Source organism: Rana temporaria, chromosome 10 (genome assembly GCF_905171775.1).
Source record: "Rana temporaria chromosome 10, aRanTem1.1, whole genome shotgun sequence".
In the NCBI taxonomy this organism is placed as follows: Eukaryota; Metazoa; Chordata; class Amphibia; order Anura; family Ranidae; genus Rana; species Rana temporaria.
Window position 1 is genome coordinate 29,490,185 of NC_053498.1, and position 16,719 is coordinate 29,506,903.

At 40.8% G+C, this 16,719-nt stretch overlaps 1 protein-coding gene across 1 annotated transcript; it reads right to left on the minus strand.

Moving 5' to 3' along the window:
* Positions 1-670: 670 nt before the first annotated feature.
* On the minus strand, positions 671-15,939 carry LOC120916046 (C-X-C chemokine receptor type 3-2-like). The gene is made up of 2 exons (XM_040326894.1): positions 15,756-15,939; positions 671-1,957 (listed from the first exon to the last, which is right to left on the minus strand). The coding sequence occupies exons 1-2, from the start codon at positions 15,780-15,782 to the stop codon at positions 962-964; spliced, it is 1,023 nt and encodes a 340-aa protein (XP_040182828.1). The 5' UTR covers positions 15,783-15,939; the 3' UTR covers positions 671-961.
* Between the last annotated feature and the right edge of the window lie 780 nt (positions 15,940-16,719).

A 16,719-nucleotide genomic window follows, 5' to 3' on the forward strand; every position in this document is an offset into this window, starting at 1 on the left:
ACAGAGCAACTGTTCAAGAGAGAGAGCTAAAGGGACTTAGCTATTTGAAGAGAGATAACAAAATACTGCAGATATATGTGCCCAGCTCAAATTTAATGAATTGGGTTTACATCCACTTTAAGATTACAGGCTAAAAATGAAATGTGAAGTAACCCAGATAAATCAACCAAACAAAGGCATCAGCAGGCAGAAGCTAAATATTGATTTGTTGTTATAGGCTGTTGCATTTTCTCTCTGCCCTATAAAATAATGCCAAGTACACACGCTCGGAATTTCCGACAACAAATGTTCGATGGGAGCTTTTGGTTGAAAATTCCGACTGTGTGGAGGACCCATCGGACATTTGTTGTCGGAATTTCAGACAACAAAAATTTGAGAGCTGGTTCTCAAATTATCCACCAACAAAACCCGTTTCCCTGAATTCCGATTGTGTGTGGACAATTCCGATGCACAAAATTCCACGTATGCTCTGAATCAAGTATGAGACGGAAGCACTCGGTCTGGTAAAACTAGCGTTCATAATGGAGATAGCACATTTGTCATGCTGTAATGGACTGAAAAGCATGAGGCTGAAAAGCGCGAGTCATCCCTCACCAAACTTCTACTAACATGATTGGTATTGAACTTCCCTTTACTAGTGCCGTTGTACGTGTTGTACGTCACTGCGTTCTTGATGTTCGGAATTTCCGACAACATTTGTGTGACCATGTGTATATAAGACACGTTTGAGCCAACATCCGTCAGAAATTTTATCCACGGTTTTGTCAGAATGTCAGATCATCTGTATGCGGCATAAGCCTATATGTTTTAAGGCATCAATAAATCAATTCTAAGCAAATTTTTAAAGCACACATGTTGTTAATATCTGTCATGTCAAGTCAACATTATGATAAATGATGATACAGGCCAAGTCAACAAACATGATAAATGGACAAGGATGACAGACAGTGAGTGAGGACGATTACATGATTCTAGAATAAGAGCAGTCCGTGTAGATAGTACCTTCCCTAGAGATAACCGCTGCGGAGTGAAAGACCTGGTTTGTAAATCTTTTGAACATTTTGAAGATTTCTCTTCTAAACTTAACACCAACAAATGCATACACAATTGGGTTAATGCACACATGAGAAAGACCCAAAGCCTCGGTGATGATCATTCCAATGTCCAAGACCTTCTCATAATAGCAGTCGCGAGCAATTACATTCAAACGTTGCAGACTGTCAATAAGTTGTAAAGTTTTGTAGGGAGCCCAGCAGAAGATAAACACAAGTAGGAGAACTATGATAACCATCTGCGATCGTCTGGAATGGTTGTGCCTGGACCTTTGAAGTGTGCAAAGTATCCGAGAGTAGGAGAACACCATAAACACTAAAGGAATAATAAATCCAATGGTAAGTTCAACAAGTTGCAGAACTACTCTCCAAAAGGTAGATTTGCCTATGGGAAAGTTATACATGCATAATGAGCCCTCAGCTTTTCGGAAATAAAACTCTTGCCAAGACAGAGCGCAGGAGAGCACCCAGATAAAAATGCAAATGAAAACTGTGTGAAGAGGTCGCTGCTTTTTATGAAGTTCTATAGCATGGACAATGGAGAAATAGCGATTTATGCTTATGCAGACCAAGAAGAAGATTGTGCTATAAATATTTATAGTAAAAAGAGCTCCTAGAATCTTGCAAGGGGTGTCACTAATAATCTGATGAGAACTGTACTGGAAGGCCCAAAAAGGTAAAGTAAACCCAAGCAGAAGATCCGACAAGGCAAGCTGAAACAAGTAGTGGTCTGCTAGAAGCCAAGGGGAGCGCTTTGCCGCTAGCACATACACCACCAGCCCATTGCCTAATAGATCCAGCAAGAAAACCACCATATAAGTAATTGGAATGAAATAGATAGCAAAGCCACCAACAGCATCAAGAGTCATACAAGGAGTGGCATCCTCTGGCGAATCTGTAACATCCTGTTGAGGGTAATTGAAAAAAATGATTATTGTGAATGATCATTACTCTGCAAAACTTTTCATAAATATCCTGCACTAATGACATCTAACTAGACTGTAAACATCTGCATGTCTCCTTGCATCCATATTAGCAGGTCTGTCATGCAGAGAATACATTAACAAGCCTTAGTACATTTAAAACTAAATGAAAAAAATGTATGTATAGCTGAAACCTTTCAATTACTTTTCATTTCTCATTTATTGGTAGACATGTGCACACTAAAATATTTTGTTTCGGAATTTCATTTTGTCCAAAAAATAACATTTAGGTACTTCCAAAATTTGTTTTTATTTATTTAGTTTTGTTAAAAATGCATTAGTCCGAAAATCCGAATTAATTAAGGTCGAATCTGTCATTGAAGGCTTACCGTGTCTATCGAATGTTACAAGACGATTTGACGAAGCAGCTAAACAGTACGATGCCGCAATCATACATTTCTGGTCGAATGTTCCGCCTACAAGCTATAGTAGAATTCTAATGTTGTATGACTAATAATTATAGTTATTATTATTACTAGTCAGCCAACATTAGAATTCTTCTATAGCCTATGGGCGGAGCATTTGACCATAAATGTCCGCTCGCTGTGATCCTTTGTTTTTAGCTGCTTCGTCAAATCTTCATGTCTCTGTAACGTTGAATTTTTTCTCTCTTTGTCAAATCTTCATGTCTCCATAATCTTGAATCTTTTCTCTCTATGTTGAATAATCTCGGACTAATAGAGTTAGGTTGGGCACATTCAACTGCAGATTTGATAGACACAGAACGCTATAGTCACTGTCAGGTCGAATCGTCTATCTATATCGAACTGTTGTCGCAACAAAATTAAAATAAAGCATTTTTTTGTGTCAGATCTTTCGGATTTCGGACTCTGTACATTCGTTATCGTTTGTTAAAAGGAACCCAAAAACCCCCGAAATTTGGACGAAAATGCATTTGCACATGTCGATTTTTTTGGTTATGCAAGTTGGAAAGTGGCAAAAGCTATGAAATGGCATATGGAGTGATCATACTGAATACCTCTGGATCCCTCAAATGTTATAAGTCCTGTACATACCTCTTTCAATAGTATCCTAATGAAGGGGCACCCTTTTAAACTACTGCAACATGTTGAATTTTTGATACAAAGTCTGAATACAATTAAATCTGGATGTTATATGTTCTGTTTTTGGCGCCTTCTTCCTTGCACACCCAGTTCCTACTCAAGCAAAGAGAAACCATTTTTGCCACCATTTCTGCTGCTTAAGGATGATTGTTCCCTCTACAATGCCTAAGACCTCACTAAAAATATCTACTGTTCAAGAGACCCAGTAACCCATGTATTTTTTCCACTTCCAAAGTCAATTTGTTTTTGCCTATGTCTCACAAAGGAGATTTCCCATTGCTTTCAGCTTTGGTGATACAGCAGGAAGTGAGAGAAAATCTCTCCAAAATGAGGATAATTCCCCTCTTATTTGTTATGGGAACAGGTATCCCCATTTCAAAATGTCCCTCATCCACTGGTTTGGCAAAAACTGTCCAATTGTGTATTTTTGATAATGGTCACTCACCGGGACAAATAGAAAGGATACATCTCTCTGAAGGAGATACAGACAGTAATATAACCCGACGTATGTTTGAACCCTTCCCCACTCCATTTACAACTTAAAGACAAAGCTAGGCTTATACATACATTTTAAGGTAGTTGTGTACACCTTTAAAAATTATTAAATACATTTTACATAGAGTACCTAAATCTGTCTTGATGTCATCTCCTGTATATGATTACATAAACTGGAAGAGGTATGGGCAGCGCCAGTAGCTAATCAAGTTCTGATTCATGCACATATGCAAACATGGAGCCAAGAGTTGAAAGAGTACAGTGAGCAGAGATGATGACTTCTTAGTGTGTTGCTGTAAAAAAATGACACCAATGTTAACCTTAAAGTGGAGGTTCACCCAAAAAATAAATTTTTAACATTACATTCAGCCGAGTTGTCCTAATGACAATCAGCTGTTTTTTTGTTTTTTTTTCCGTACATACCTTATTTTTTTACCGCCGCTATCGGGTATGTATTCTGCGGGACTGGGCGTTCCTATCTGATTGACAGGTTTTCCGACCATCGCATACTACGCGTCACGAGTTGGCGAAAGAAGCCGAATGTCGGTGCGCAGGCGCCGTATAGAGCTGCACCGACGTTCGGCTTCTTTCGGCAACTCGTGACGCGTAGTATGCGACGGACGGAAGCCTGTCAATCAGATATGAACGCCCAGTCCCGGAGAAGACATACCCGGAAGCGGCGGGGAAATAAGGTATGTACGAAAAAAAAAAAAAACAGCCGATTGTCATTAGGACAACTCGGCTGAATGTAATGTTAAAAATGTATTTTTGGGTGAACCCCCGCTTTAAGTAGTCTTCATTTTTTGGTGTCCCCTGTCTCTCCAAGGGATAAGTAAATTGAAAATTCTTCTATGTGGTCTCCAAGACCAATGACATGGCCAGAAAAGGCAACCACACCCATAATGCAGCTAGCATGAAGATGCATATCTAATGAGCCATGAGTGACCGTGCCTGTCTCCATGCAATTGCCTGAGACAACTGCTGTCACTAGAAATGTAGGGGGAGATGCATCAGTTGTACAGTAAGCTTCCCTCTCCCACGGAAACATAGACCCAGCTTCCTCTTCACTAAAGGGGTTCAAACCTCTATTTGTCTCTCTGCATCTCAACTGAATCAGCCACTTAATTTCTAGGGTTCAGAAAACGTGTCTGTCAGCACAATAGAGGCCAATGATGCTGTGCAACCTGGGCTTTTATAACCATGGAAACTAATTAGGTTGTGGTACCTGAACTACCAGCACCATGGAAATGAATGATGCGGTGCCTCTTTGGCCACCAGCATCATTGAAACTAATAAAGCTGAACTGCCAGATGGCTGATCCAACTAAGCTGCAGTGAGACAAACAGGGAGTTGAACAAGGAAGCTGGGTGTTGCAATTAGTCATGGCATAGTAGAGGAGAGGGAGCATGACCATGGGCAACTTAGGAGAATGGTCAGTGTAACGTTGTGGTACCTTGGCCACCAGCACCAGGGAAACTAATAAAGCTGTGCTGCTTGGGCCTCCAAGACTATGGAAACCCATGGCACTGAATTGCTGGGTGGCTAATCCAACGGAGCTGCAGTGAGACAAACAGGGTAGCTGGGTACAGACGTTGGTTATACCATAGCAGAGGAGAGGAAGTATGAGCATGGGCAGCTTACGAAAATGGTCATTGTAAACATCAATACTTCCTACATGCACTCTCGACAGGCAAACTCACTTTACAGGGGATAGAAGTAACTGTGTTCTGCTTGAAATCAGCACCCACAAGTCGGGCTTCTGTTAGGGAAGGAGCTGACAGGCAGGAATTGAAGACTTTAAAGAAGGGATTTTATTTTTTCTCAATCCATTAGCTTCATGCTAAAATCATACGTTTTGGTGACCTGGGGGGGGGGGGGGGGGAATGGATTCACCTATTTGCAGGGATTGTCTGGCAGACGTGTATGAATCAAATGTAAATAGCTGTTTACCTAGAGTTCGGCTTAAAGATAAATTAGATTGGAAATGTTATTTGTAAAATTAATGTTTATCCCCCTGTATGGGGGTTTACAAAAACATGTGGATTCTCAGTATGAGTCAGCCTCTGATACACCTAGGAAACAAAATACACAGCTGTGGTTTTGGGTAGAGAAATACTAGAAAAAAGATTTTAGATTGCTTTGTATTTCAAAGTGGCAGTTTTTATTTTACGTTGGAGACTTTATTATATGTTTGTATGTTTGGAAAGCTAAAAAAACATTGTATGTTTAAGGAGTTTAAGGCGTAGGCAAACCCTATCAATGAACTTCTTTATTTTCTCCTTTTTGGTCTGTTAAATATACCATTGAATAAGTTTCGTTATATCCTTTCGATAAGTGCAAAAGAGAGTTTGTTGAACCCACCAGAAATCAAATGAACTTGCAAGTTCTGGCGAATTCTGCAGTGTTGTCCCAATTGTCTTATTAACTGCTTATGTCAAAACTGTGGACTGCAGAAAATGCTCCCTGTGTTATGTAGATGTAGGAATTCCCTTGATTACTGTTAAAAAGTTCAAATAAGATGTTGATTAAGTTGTCAGTCCAGTAGGCTTTTTACTTCTGCTACACTCTTATCAGTTAGCATTTTCCTCAGATCTCTCAAAACACCTACCTCATATGTTAAAGTGGAGGTCCACACAAAAATGAAACCTCCGCTTTTCGGAACACTCCCCCCTCCGGTGTAACATTTGACACATTTTAGGCATTTGCCACCACACAGGTATTTGCACCCACTTCCAGGCATAGACTATCGCAGGGGTCACGCCCCCCCTGCTGTAGGTAACCGGGAAGTGAAGCCGCAACGCTTCACTTCCTGATTCACTGATCTAGGATGGCGGGGGGGGCAGCCGCGAGCCGAGCAATTGATCGGCTTCGGCTGCCGACATCGTGGGCACCTTGGACAGGCAAGTGTCCATTTAATAAAAGTCAGTAGCTGCAGTATTTGTAGCTGCTGGCTTTAAATATTTTTTTTTAGGTGGACCTCCGCTTTAAAATGATAAGAAGACAGAAAGATGGTCTGTAGTCTTAATACACTTTCTTTCCTAGAGTGGTCAGGCTGCTCCTCCATAGATACAGTAGAGTTAAGCCTCGTACATACGTACAGGTTTACCGGAGGTAAACCCAAGGGTAGAACCTGCTTGGTAACTTTTTCCCCCTACACACGACCGGGTTTCCTGACAGGAAAACTGCCATGAGAGCTTTGGTCGGGAATCCCGGCTGTGTCTATGCTCCATGGCAGTGTTTCCCATGGGAAAACTGCCGGGTTAAAATCCGCTGGGAATTCCAGCGGGAAAAAAGATGGCTTGTTCTCTTTTTTTTGCCAGGAGTTTTCCTGTCGGGAAAACTGCGATGGAGCATACACACAGCCGGTAAAAATCTCTCAATCAATCAATCATATGTGTGTACAAGGCTTCAGTGTTGTTACCAGGCTGCAGTTATATAGCAACATTTTGATGGAGCCCCTGGTGACCTACCTATTGTCATTGATCTTCATAATAAAGTACAGTGCCTTTAAAAAGTATTAATTCTATTTGAAATTTTCACATTTTATCATGTTACAACTGTAGCGGGGCATCACCTTTTATGTGATCTAAAGACTACCATCTGCTGATCAAGAAGGATCTCGGCTCCCTCCGGTGGTCAAGTTGTGATATAGCCCCTTTCTATTTACTTTGCATCGTTACAACAAGGAATTTGGGGAAATTGAGTACAGGGAGAAAGACTCCATTGCCCTAGTTTAGTTATAGACTACAATACCCAGAGAGCAACTGTACAACCCCAGAATGCTTTGCTCCCTGCACAGACTTCTGGGGGAGGTAATTTAAGGAAGAGGACGTTCTTGGCGCGCTGTCTCAGGACCGCCTCTCCAACCCAGGAGGATGCCTGTGTTGAGGTGTTTCACTGGAAATCTAGGCCGAAGCCTGAGGCCTAGCCATACCCAAGTGGATCACCATCCAGCAAAAGAGGTAGCGTCCCTGACAGAGTGATCGGACGGTGTCCCAGCACGATGGTGACTTGTGAGAGAACCATAGAGTGTCATCCTGAAGGACTGTGAATCGGAGTTCGCAGATGGAGTGTTCCAGAAGGACAAGGCCTAATCTGGTTGGGTGAGACGGGCACCTGCCCAAACCTACTGACTGTGTTGCAGGAGAGTGGATCGTTTGCACTCACCACTGTGATTTAACTGTTCAGGCATCTTCCACCAGTTATTTGTTCCCTTTATGGATTACAAATTGCCCCTTTGTGCTCCAACGCATGCCAACACATAAGTACACGGACTTATATTATCCAAAGACTGCCTGTTTAGTTATAGTAAACTGTTTGATATCTGGCCTCATACTCTTTAACTGGGTAATTGTTCCATTACACTGTGTGGCACTGTTATTAGAGAGAGCTGGGTGAGGCTTGGCAAGGAGGTGCTTCAGTGTGGATATCTTACTGAGGGAATACCTTTGCTGTGTTCTTACACAGGTCTGCATAGCTATCATAATTTAATTTGTATTTATCAGTTATCACGGATTCTGACTCTCGCAGGGCCCTGCGAGAAGTCTACTACTGTTTTACCTTTGTTTCTTTTGCTTTTATCTTACCAAGTAAAGAGTTACTTTGGTTAAGCTGAATTTGTGTGCAGTCCATCTGTCATCCTGTGAGATCAATACAACTCAAGGTAACCATTTGTTTATATCATTTACTGTGGTGTGATAGGACATTGTGCCCTCCAACATTTCCCACTGATACCAGTTGTGCCAAGGGATGGTTCGAGCCAGTTTCAGGGGTTGATAGTCGGAGTAACAAACCCAAAACAAACCAGCAGCTCCTTCGGGGGTAGTGCTACACAACAAAAAAGGTAATTGCATTTTATTGGGATTTTGTGTGCTAGACCAACATAAAGTGGCACATAATTGTGAAGTGGATGGAAAATAATTAATGGTTTTCAAAATTGTTTACAAATAAATATCTTAAAAGTGTGGCGTTTGCATTCAGCCCCCTGAGTCAATACTTTGTAGAACCTCCTTTCTCTGCAATTACAGCTGTAAGTCTTTTTGAGGATGTCTCTACCAGCTTTGCACATCTAGGAGAGTGACATTCATGCCCATTCTTCTTTGCAAAATAGCTTAAGCTCTGTTAGATTGGGAGATTCACCATCTCTATTTGTCTTGTTTACCGTTATAATCAAAAGTAAAAGTTAAAGAAAATTACACATTCTGGGTTGCCCCAGAACACTAATTGAAGGAAAACGTTCCAATGGGGACACAAGTCCTGGTGACTAGGGGCCCCCAATGGAGTCACTTATTTGCAGGGACTTCCTCTCACTTCCTGTTCATTTTAAAGGTTTAACAAGCAATCTATCTGTAGCTGTTAAAAAGAGATGCCGGTCACCTAATTTAATTACAAAAACCCACACAATGGGAACATTTTATTATAGGAACAGTTGAAGAATCAAAAATAAATCTGTGCTAATATAATTTTTTTTGGTTTCAACTCATGCTACGGACATAAAATCCTAAAAATTGCTAGTAGTAATGAAATGTAAATAAAATGCTTTGATATTAATAGTGTATGCTAGATATTTAGATATTTGGATATATTTGTAAGTTATGTTTACATTATTTTCAACCAATAGCCTTTAACTAAAGCTGTATTAAAGTGGAGGTTCACCCAAAAACACAATTTTTAACATTAGATTGAGGCTCATTTTGTCAAGGGGAATCGGGTGTTTTTTTTTACATCGAAGCAGTACTTACCGTTTTAGAGAGCGATCTTCTCCGCCGCTTCCGGGTATGGGCTGCGGGACTGGGCATCCCTATTTGATTGACAGGCTTCCGACGGTGGCATACATCGCGTTTGCGCGGTGCGCAGGCGCCATATAGAGCCGCACCGACGTTCGGCTTCTTTCGGCTACTCGTGACGCGATGTATGCGACCATCGGAAGCCTGTCGGAAACCTGTCAATCAAATAGGAACGCCCAGTCCCGAAGACCATACCCGGAAGTGGCGGAGAAGATCGCTCTCTAAAACGGTAAGTATTGCATCGATTTAAAAAAGAAACACCCGATTCCCCTTGACAAAATGAGCATCAATCTAAGGTTAAAAATTGTTTTTCGGGTGAACTCCTGCTTTAAACCTAAAACCAAAAATATTGCAGCTCATCAATCAATAGATGTGGTGGCTGCATCCGTTTCCCCCCCCCCTCTAATTTCACCTGGTAATCTAGCCAGTAACACACCTCCTGTATTAGAGTGTCTTTGGATGAAGTGTCTTTAGATGCCTTTAGACAGCAGTATTGTCAGTCTGGGCAAAGTGTTAAGCCCTGTACACACGAACAGTTATCTGATAGAATCTAATCCGATGGATTTTTTCGTCGGATATCCAATGAAGCTGACTTTCATCAGTCTTGCCTACATACCATCAGTCACAAATCCGATCGTGCCAAAACGCGGTGACGTACAACACTACGACGAGCCGAAAAAAATGAAGTTCAATGCTTGAACTTTGGTCTTCCACACAGATGATCAGATTTTTCTATCAGTTTTTTATCCATAGGAAAAATGTAAAACATGTTCTATTTTTTTTTTTCACCGATGGAAATCAAACCGATGAGGCCCACACACGATCGGTCTGTATGATGAAAACAGTCCATCGATTTGTTTTCATCGGACAAACCGATCGTGTGTACAGGGCTTTAGACAGTTTTAGACTAACACTAACAAACTTAAGCCAAACGCCAGCCGACTCTTTTTAAGCAGTTGCAGCAACAGTTTTTTTTCCTTTAGGGATAGAGATTTTAAATAAATAAAAGCTGATCATTGTAAGCACCCATGTCGTTGTGAAATGGTTTACCACCACCCTCTCTATATCTGAAAGACAGATTGGTCTATTGAAATACACCAGACTTACTGGCCAGATGGGTGGAAATAAAATAAATAAAGCCTAAAAAAGAATCAAATGTAGCCCTACATCACATGTGTCAAACACAAGGCCCGCGGGCCAAATGCAGCCCACCAGGCCATTTCATGTGGCCCTTCGCACCTCTTCTGCAGCTGTGGCACCCCCCCCCCCTTGTCTCAGCAGCCAGCAGCAGAGAGGAAGACAAAATTCCTCTTACAGATCCTGAACCTCTCTGTGCAGCCGGAGCACCCCCACGTCTCCACCTCCCCTGGTCTCAGCATTCAGAAGACTCTGGCAGCTAACTCCAGTCCTCCTCTGGTCCTCCTCCAGACCCTGCAGTTTCTGCTTCTCAACTCTGCTCCCATCTTCTTCCCGGAAGCAGCACAAGGTATGGGGGTGAACTGTGATGTAAGGGAGGGTGGGTTGACTATTGATTTATGCGGGTGGTGGCATGCTTGACATCTTATATAAAGGTAGGGGGGGGGGAGCTCTGGACATCTGGGGGCAGATCCTCAAAGAAATTACGCCGGCGTATTTGTTGATACGCCACGTAATTTCAAATTTTGCAAAGTATCCACCAAACAAGATACGGCGGCATCTGTGTTAGATCCGACAGGCATATTTCTTAGTACGCCGTCGGATCTAAGATGCAATTTTCAGTCGGCCGCTGGGTGGCGTTCATGTCGTAATCCACGTCGAGTATGCAAATTAGCTTTTTCCGACGATCCACGAACGTACGAGCGGCCGTCGCATTCTTTTACGTCATTTCCATTCGGCTTTTTCCGGCATATAGTTAAAGCTGCTATCTGGTGCGTACTCAATGTTAAGTATGGCCATCGTTCCCGCGTATAATTTTAAAAATTTTACGTCGTTTGTGCAAGTCGTCCGTGAATGGGGCTGGACGCCATTTACGTTCACGACGAAAACAATGACGTCCTTGCGATGTCATTTGGAGCAATGCACTCTGGGAGTTTTGATGGGCGGGGCAAGCGCAGTTCGTTCGGTGCGGGGACGCGCTTCATTTAAATGACACACGCCCCCTACTCGCCGCATTTGAATTCCGCGCCCTTACGCCGCGAGAAATACACTACGCCGTCGTAACTTAAGGCGCAAATTCTTTCTGGATTCAAACCAAAGCCAGGTAAGTTACGGCGGCATAGCGTATCTCAGATACGCTGCGCCGGTGCAGATCGTTGAGGATCTGCCCCCTAGTCTTACAGATACAACCAACCCTTTCAGGGCAATCATAATGCTGATATGGCCCGTGATGAAATTGAGTTTGACGCCCTTGCCCTACATCTAAGAATTGGTAAGCTGCAATAGAAAAAATATTTTCTTTGGGGTTTAATACACGTTTAACACATATTAATATATATTTTTTTTAGTAACATAGAGCTATAATGAATGGGATAGAAAGTCCTGGAATATTGCACACCTGCTGTCAGTGTGAGCTGATGAGAGTGAAAGTCTATTTATGTCTATATATCTTTAATTACAGTTCTGAAAGTAAAATGCCATAGTGGAACTTCACTTCTGTACCCATTTTTGTTATTGTTGTTGAAAATCTGACTAATGAGCTAATCTCTATTTATTTTCAATAACCGATCACTCACTTAGGCAGCATCTGAGAATTAGAACACTGTGCTTGGAAGCAACCATCCATCCAAATAAAAACAGCAAAGATCCAATTCCTGGCAGAGCTGAGCCAGTTCTTGCCAGTATTCCAAGCCAGCAAGCTTCTGAGCTTAATTAAAAAATGTAGAAATTACGGTTTTCCATTTCAAGCTAGACCGCAAAACCTTTCCCAGTCAAGAGTACCTGCATATCCCTGTGATTAACCATTCAACGGCAAATATGACCGATAGGTTAAGTTTGAGATCCCACTGTGATTGGTCATTATAGCAGAACAATGCCAGAGCAGTCTGGCTGTGCCTTAATCCTATCCGGTCTGCATATATTATAGTATATAAGCCTTACGGCTTCAGGCCGGTAATACTACTGCGGCCCCGCTCCTCTCTCCTACCGGCCTGGCGACAGAGGGAGGAGTAGGCGCTGCGGTAATGTCATGGGCTGCGACGTGGACTCCCAGAAGTGGGAACAGGATACCCGTCAAAGACAGGTATCCAGTCCCCCCTCCCTACGAAAGGTGACAATTGTGGCCCCCAGAGGGGGAGAGGAGACAAATGAGTGGAAGTTCAACTTTCGGGTGGAACTCTGCTTTAAGTCTCCCTTTACATAAAGTCCAATGTTTAGGAGTGTGTATATATATATATATACACACACACACACACACACACACACACACACACACACACACATATATATATTACAGTACAGACCAAAAGTTTGGACACACCTTCTCTTTCAAAGAGTTTTCTTTATTTTCATGACTATGGAAATTGTAGATTCACACTGAAGGCATCAAAACTATAAAGTAACACATGTGGAATTATACATAACAAAAAAGTGTGAAACAACTGAAAATATATTTCATATTCTAGGTTCTTCAAAGTAGCCACCTTTTGCAGCAGACACATCTCTAGGACTGATAAGAGGAGACTGTGTGAATCAGGCCTTCATAGTAGAATATCTTCTAGGAAACCACTGCTAAAGAAAGGCAACAAGCAGAAGAGACTGGTTTGGGCTAAAGAACACAAGGAATGGACATTAGACCAGTGGAAATCTGTGCTTTGGTCTGATGAGTCCCAACTTGAGATCTTTGGTTCCAACCCCCGTGTCTTTGTGCGACGCAGAAAAGGTGAACGGATGGACTCTACATGCCTGGTTCCCACCGTGAAGCATGGAGGAGGAGGTGTGATGGTGTGGGGGTGCTTTGCTGGTGACACTGTTGGGGATTTAATCAAAATTGAAGGCATACTGAACCAGCATGGCTACCACAGCATCTTGCAGCGGCATGCTATTCCATCCGGTTTGGGTTTAGTTGGACCATCATTTATTTTTCAACAGGACAATGACCCCAAACACACCTCCAGGCTGTGTAAGGGCTATTTGACCAAGAAGGAGAGTGATGGGGTGCTGGGCCAGGTGACTACCTCTTGAAGCTCATCAATAGAATGCCAAGAGTGTGCCAAGCAGTAATCACAGCAAAAGGTGGCTACTTTGAAGAACCTAGAATATGAAATATATTTTCAATTGTTTCACACTTTTTTGACACGTTTTTGTTATGTATAATTCCACATGTGTTAATTCATAGTTTTGATGCCTTCAGTGTGAATCTACAATGTTCATAGTCATGAAAATAAAGAAAACTCTTTGAATGAGAAGGTGTGTCCAAACTTTTGGTCTGTAATATATATAAAAAATAAAAATAAATAAAAATTAATTGCCTTCAAGTAAGTAGGCACCCCTAAGGTGCTACATCACTTGTGTGCCTTCATCCCCACCTATCCACAGTTATAAGCATATATGCATTATCAAGGCTGGCAATAAGTGTGCCTTTACAAATACTGACTAACTAGAAGTCCCTCCCAAGTAGTATGGTAGTTACCCTTGGCTGTGCATATGTTTATATATAATAGACAAAAGAGAGAGGGTGCTGCCATCTAAGTATGCATATAGTATTTTCAAGTGAAAATGTATTATAACGGAAAAAATGTGCTTCAGATAATGTTTTTTGGGGAAAAAAAAGCTTATGAACGCAAATGCACAAAACACACATAACCTTGTGTGCAAGATGAGCCATTATGAGCATTGTGTATGCCTCTTTTTTCTGCCAAAGGTTCTGGCATTTTTTTTTTAGTTGCCTGCGTTTTTGGATAGGGCTAAGGACTTTTTTTGTAAATGCAAAACGGTGCTATTTTTGCTTTTTTGGTTCCATGGACATCAATGGAGAAACTGCAGAAAAGCATGTAGTTCCTTTTTTCCCGCAATTTTACAATGATGTTTCCGCAATTTGGGTTTTTTAATCTGTCCAACAACAAATTGGGGGAAAAAAAACATAAAAAAATGCAAAAAGCAAATTGCGTTAAAATAGCATCTACAAAAACGCAAAAAGCACTGCAGAAAGAACCAAGAGGAAACTTGCATAAGTGGCAACCAAGCCTAAATATTTAGCAGTAAATGAAAAAGGTGCACAATAAAGTTTGTTATTATATATATATATATATATATATATATATATATATATATATATATATATATATATATATATATATATATATATATATATATATATATATATATATATATATATAGTATTCATTTTTTTCGTTTTTTCAAACATATAAAATTATTTTTTAGTTTTTCATTTGTAGGACTCATTGTTTTTCAGAAAACAGCTTATTTATTGAAGGAGTTGAGAATCTTCACTTCACAAAAAATATTAAGTTCAATTATTTATTCGTATGAAAAGCAAATTCCTGTTCACTTTAAATATCCAATAATGCATTGATTCTTTTTACATAATTACATAAAGTACATATTCAAATTTGAAATTCTTAACGCCTTACAAAATCAGCCTCACTACTACCAAATGAAATCCTTATTTCCACCCCTTTCCTAAAACAAATTAAAATGATATATATATATATATATATATATATAAATATAAATAATCAAACCAGTACCTTGTAAGGAAATGATTTAGGCATTATTGGTACCCAAAATGCTTACAATTATTTTTGTACAAAGACTGAAGCGTAGACAAAATAGGGGAGATTTTTACACATAACAAATTTATTAAATACGTTTTTGTTCTTTAGGTGTGCAGGCGCTTAAAGTATCTTTAGTACCACAATTAATAAATATTATGTTTGGTGCTGTGACTTGATCATGTATTTTTTTTTCTCTCTCACTTTTCCTCTTCTTCACACTGAATTGTGAAATTTTTTAAAAACATTTGTGAATTTCTGCTTGTAGTTGTAATTGCAATACCCCCCACAGAATAATAATCCTTGTTCTGTTAACAGTAAAGGCTGTAAACGAAAGCCTTATGTGAACGTTTCTATTTTTTTCCCATTGGCTACAAAGGATCATTCAAAAGCCTGTGCAGACATATTAAATATTGCTGCTAATGTGAGGGTTTGTCTTTAAATCAGTGTTAAGCTTTAAAGAATTTGTAATGCATATGAAAGCATTTTAGCAAAAACAAGCTATAAACATGTTGCTATAAAAATGTTGATAAATTAACTGTTGCAGAATAATTGATTTAAAACATTTTTTAACAATTTTTTTTAAAATGTTCCCTGAGTTTGAGCAGTGTGAGCAATTTTTATTTGAATACCTTTTTTTAATAAGACACATGTTAGTAATACTTACATCATCATAGTATGCGTAGGAGGTCATCCTGCAATATTATAAAAAAATAATGGAATCCTCCGATCTGGTTGCAAGCAGTGAGGACTTCAAAGCTTGTAAGGCTTAAGTCTGAGAATTATGAGAATTATGAGGAGAAGGGACTGTTTATAAGAGGGGAAGTGGTTAACTGTAGAAACTCTTCAAATACTACGCAGTAGAGAGAACTATGATGGGCGTTTTAAGTCATATCATATCTTTTGATGTTATATATTAAAATACATTTTAATGAGTGGAAACTGTCCGCTACATTTATTGTATACACTTATCTCAGCGTTCAACTAATGCCTGGAAAGCTTTGGCATAGAAAGATTTGTCAGTACACCTGAACCATCCTAGGACAGCATTTAGTGCTGAAATGCTGACCTCTGAGGAACTCTTAATGGTCCAAACAGGTGTAAATTTCTGAGAAATTCAGGCTGTAAGGGGGATGTGGCAAAACCTTTCAGCCGAGTTGCTGTAATGTGCACTTAGTGCGGTGGGCAGTATGAGCTCATGCATTGTCCTGAAGAAACAGGACACCCTTAGTGATCAAATTTTTCTGCAGTTTCATACACACATCACTCAGAACACAACAGTAATCTTCATCATTGATAGCGGCCAGGGCCGGCCTTTGGGGTGTGCGAGTTTTGCGGCCGCACAGGGCGCCATGGGCAACAGGGGCGCCGTGCGGCCATCACAGCTCGCAGAATGTGAGTCGCAGTCAGTTATTCACATGATCATCACAGGAGCCGCACTCCTACGAGTCACAGCAGCAGGCGCTGCCAGGTCCCCCTGCCCTGGGACTGGGTGAAGAGCAACGCATCGACACCTGAAAAAAATGGCTGCTGCCGGCCTCTGACAGGCACACGCCGCATGCGCCGGGAAAGCCTGAAAACGCTTGGCTATTCTCGGGCAGACAGCGCATTTTTAAATGCAAAGCCGCACC

Coding starts and splice junctions, on each gene's coding strand:
- LOC120916046 (XM_040326894.1), bottom strand. CDS start 15,782: ATGACCTCCTACGCATACTATGATGAT. Junction 1,958..15,755: donor CCTACGCATACTATGATGAT/GTAAGTATTACT, acceptor TACCCTCAACAG/GATGTTACAGATTCGCCAGA.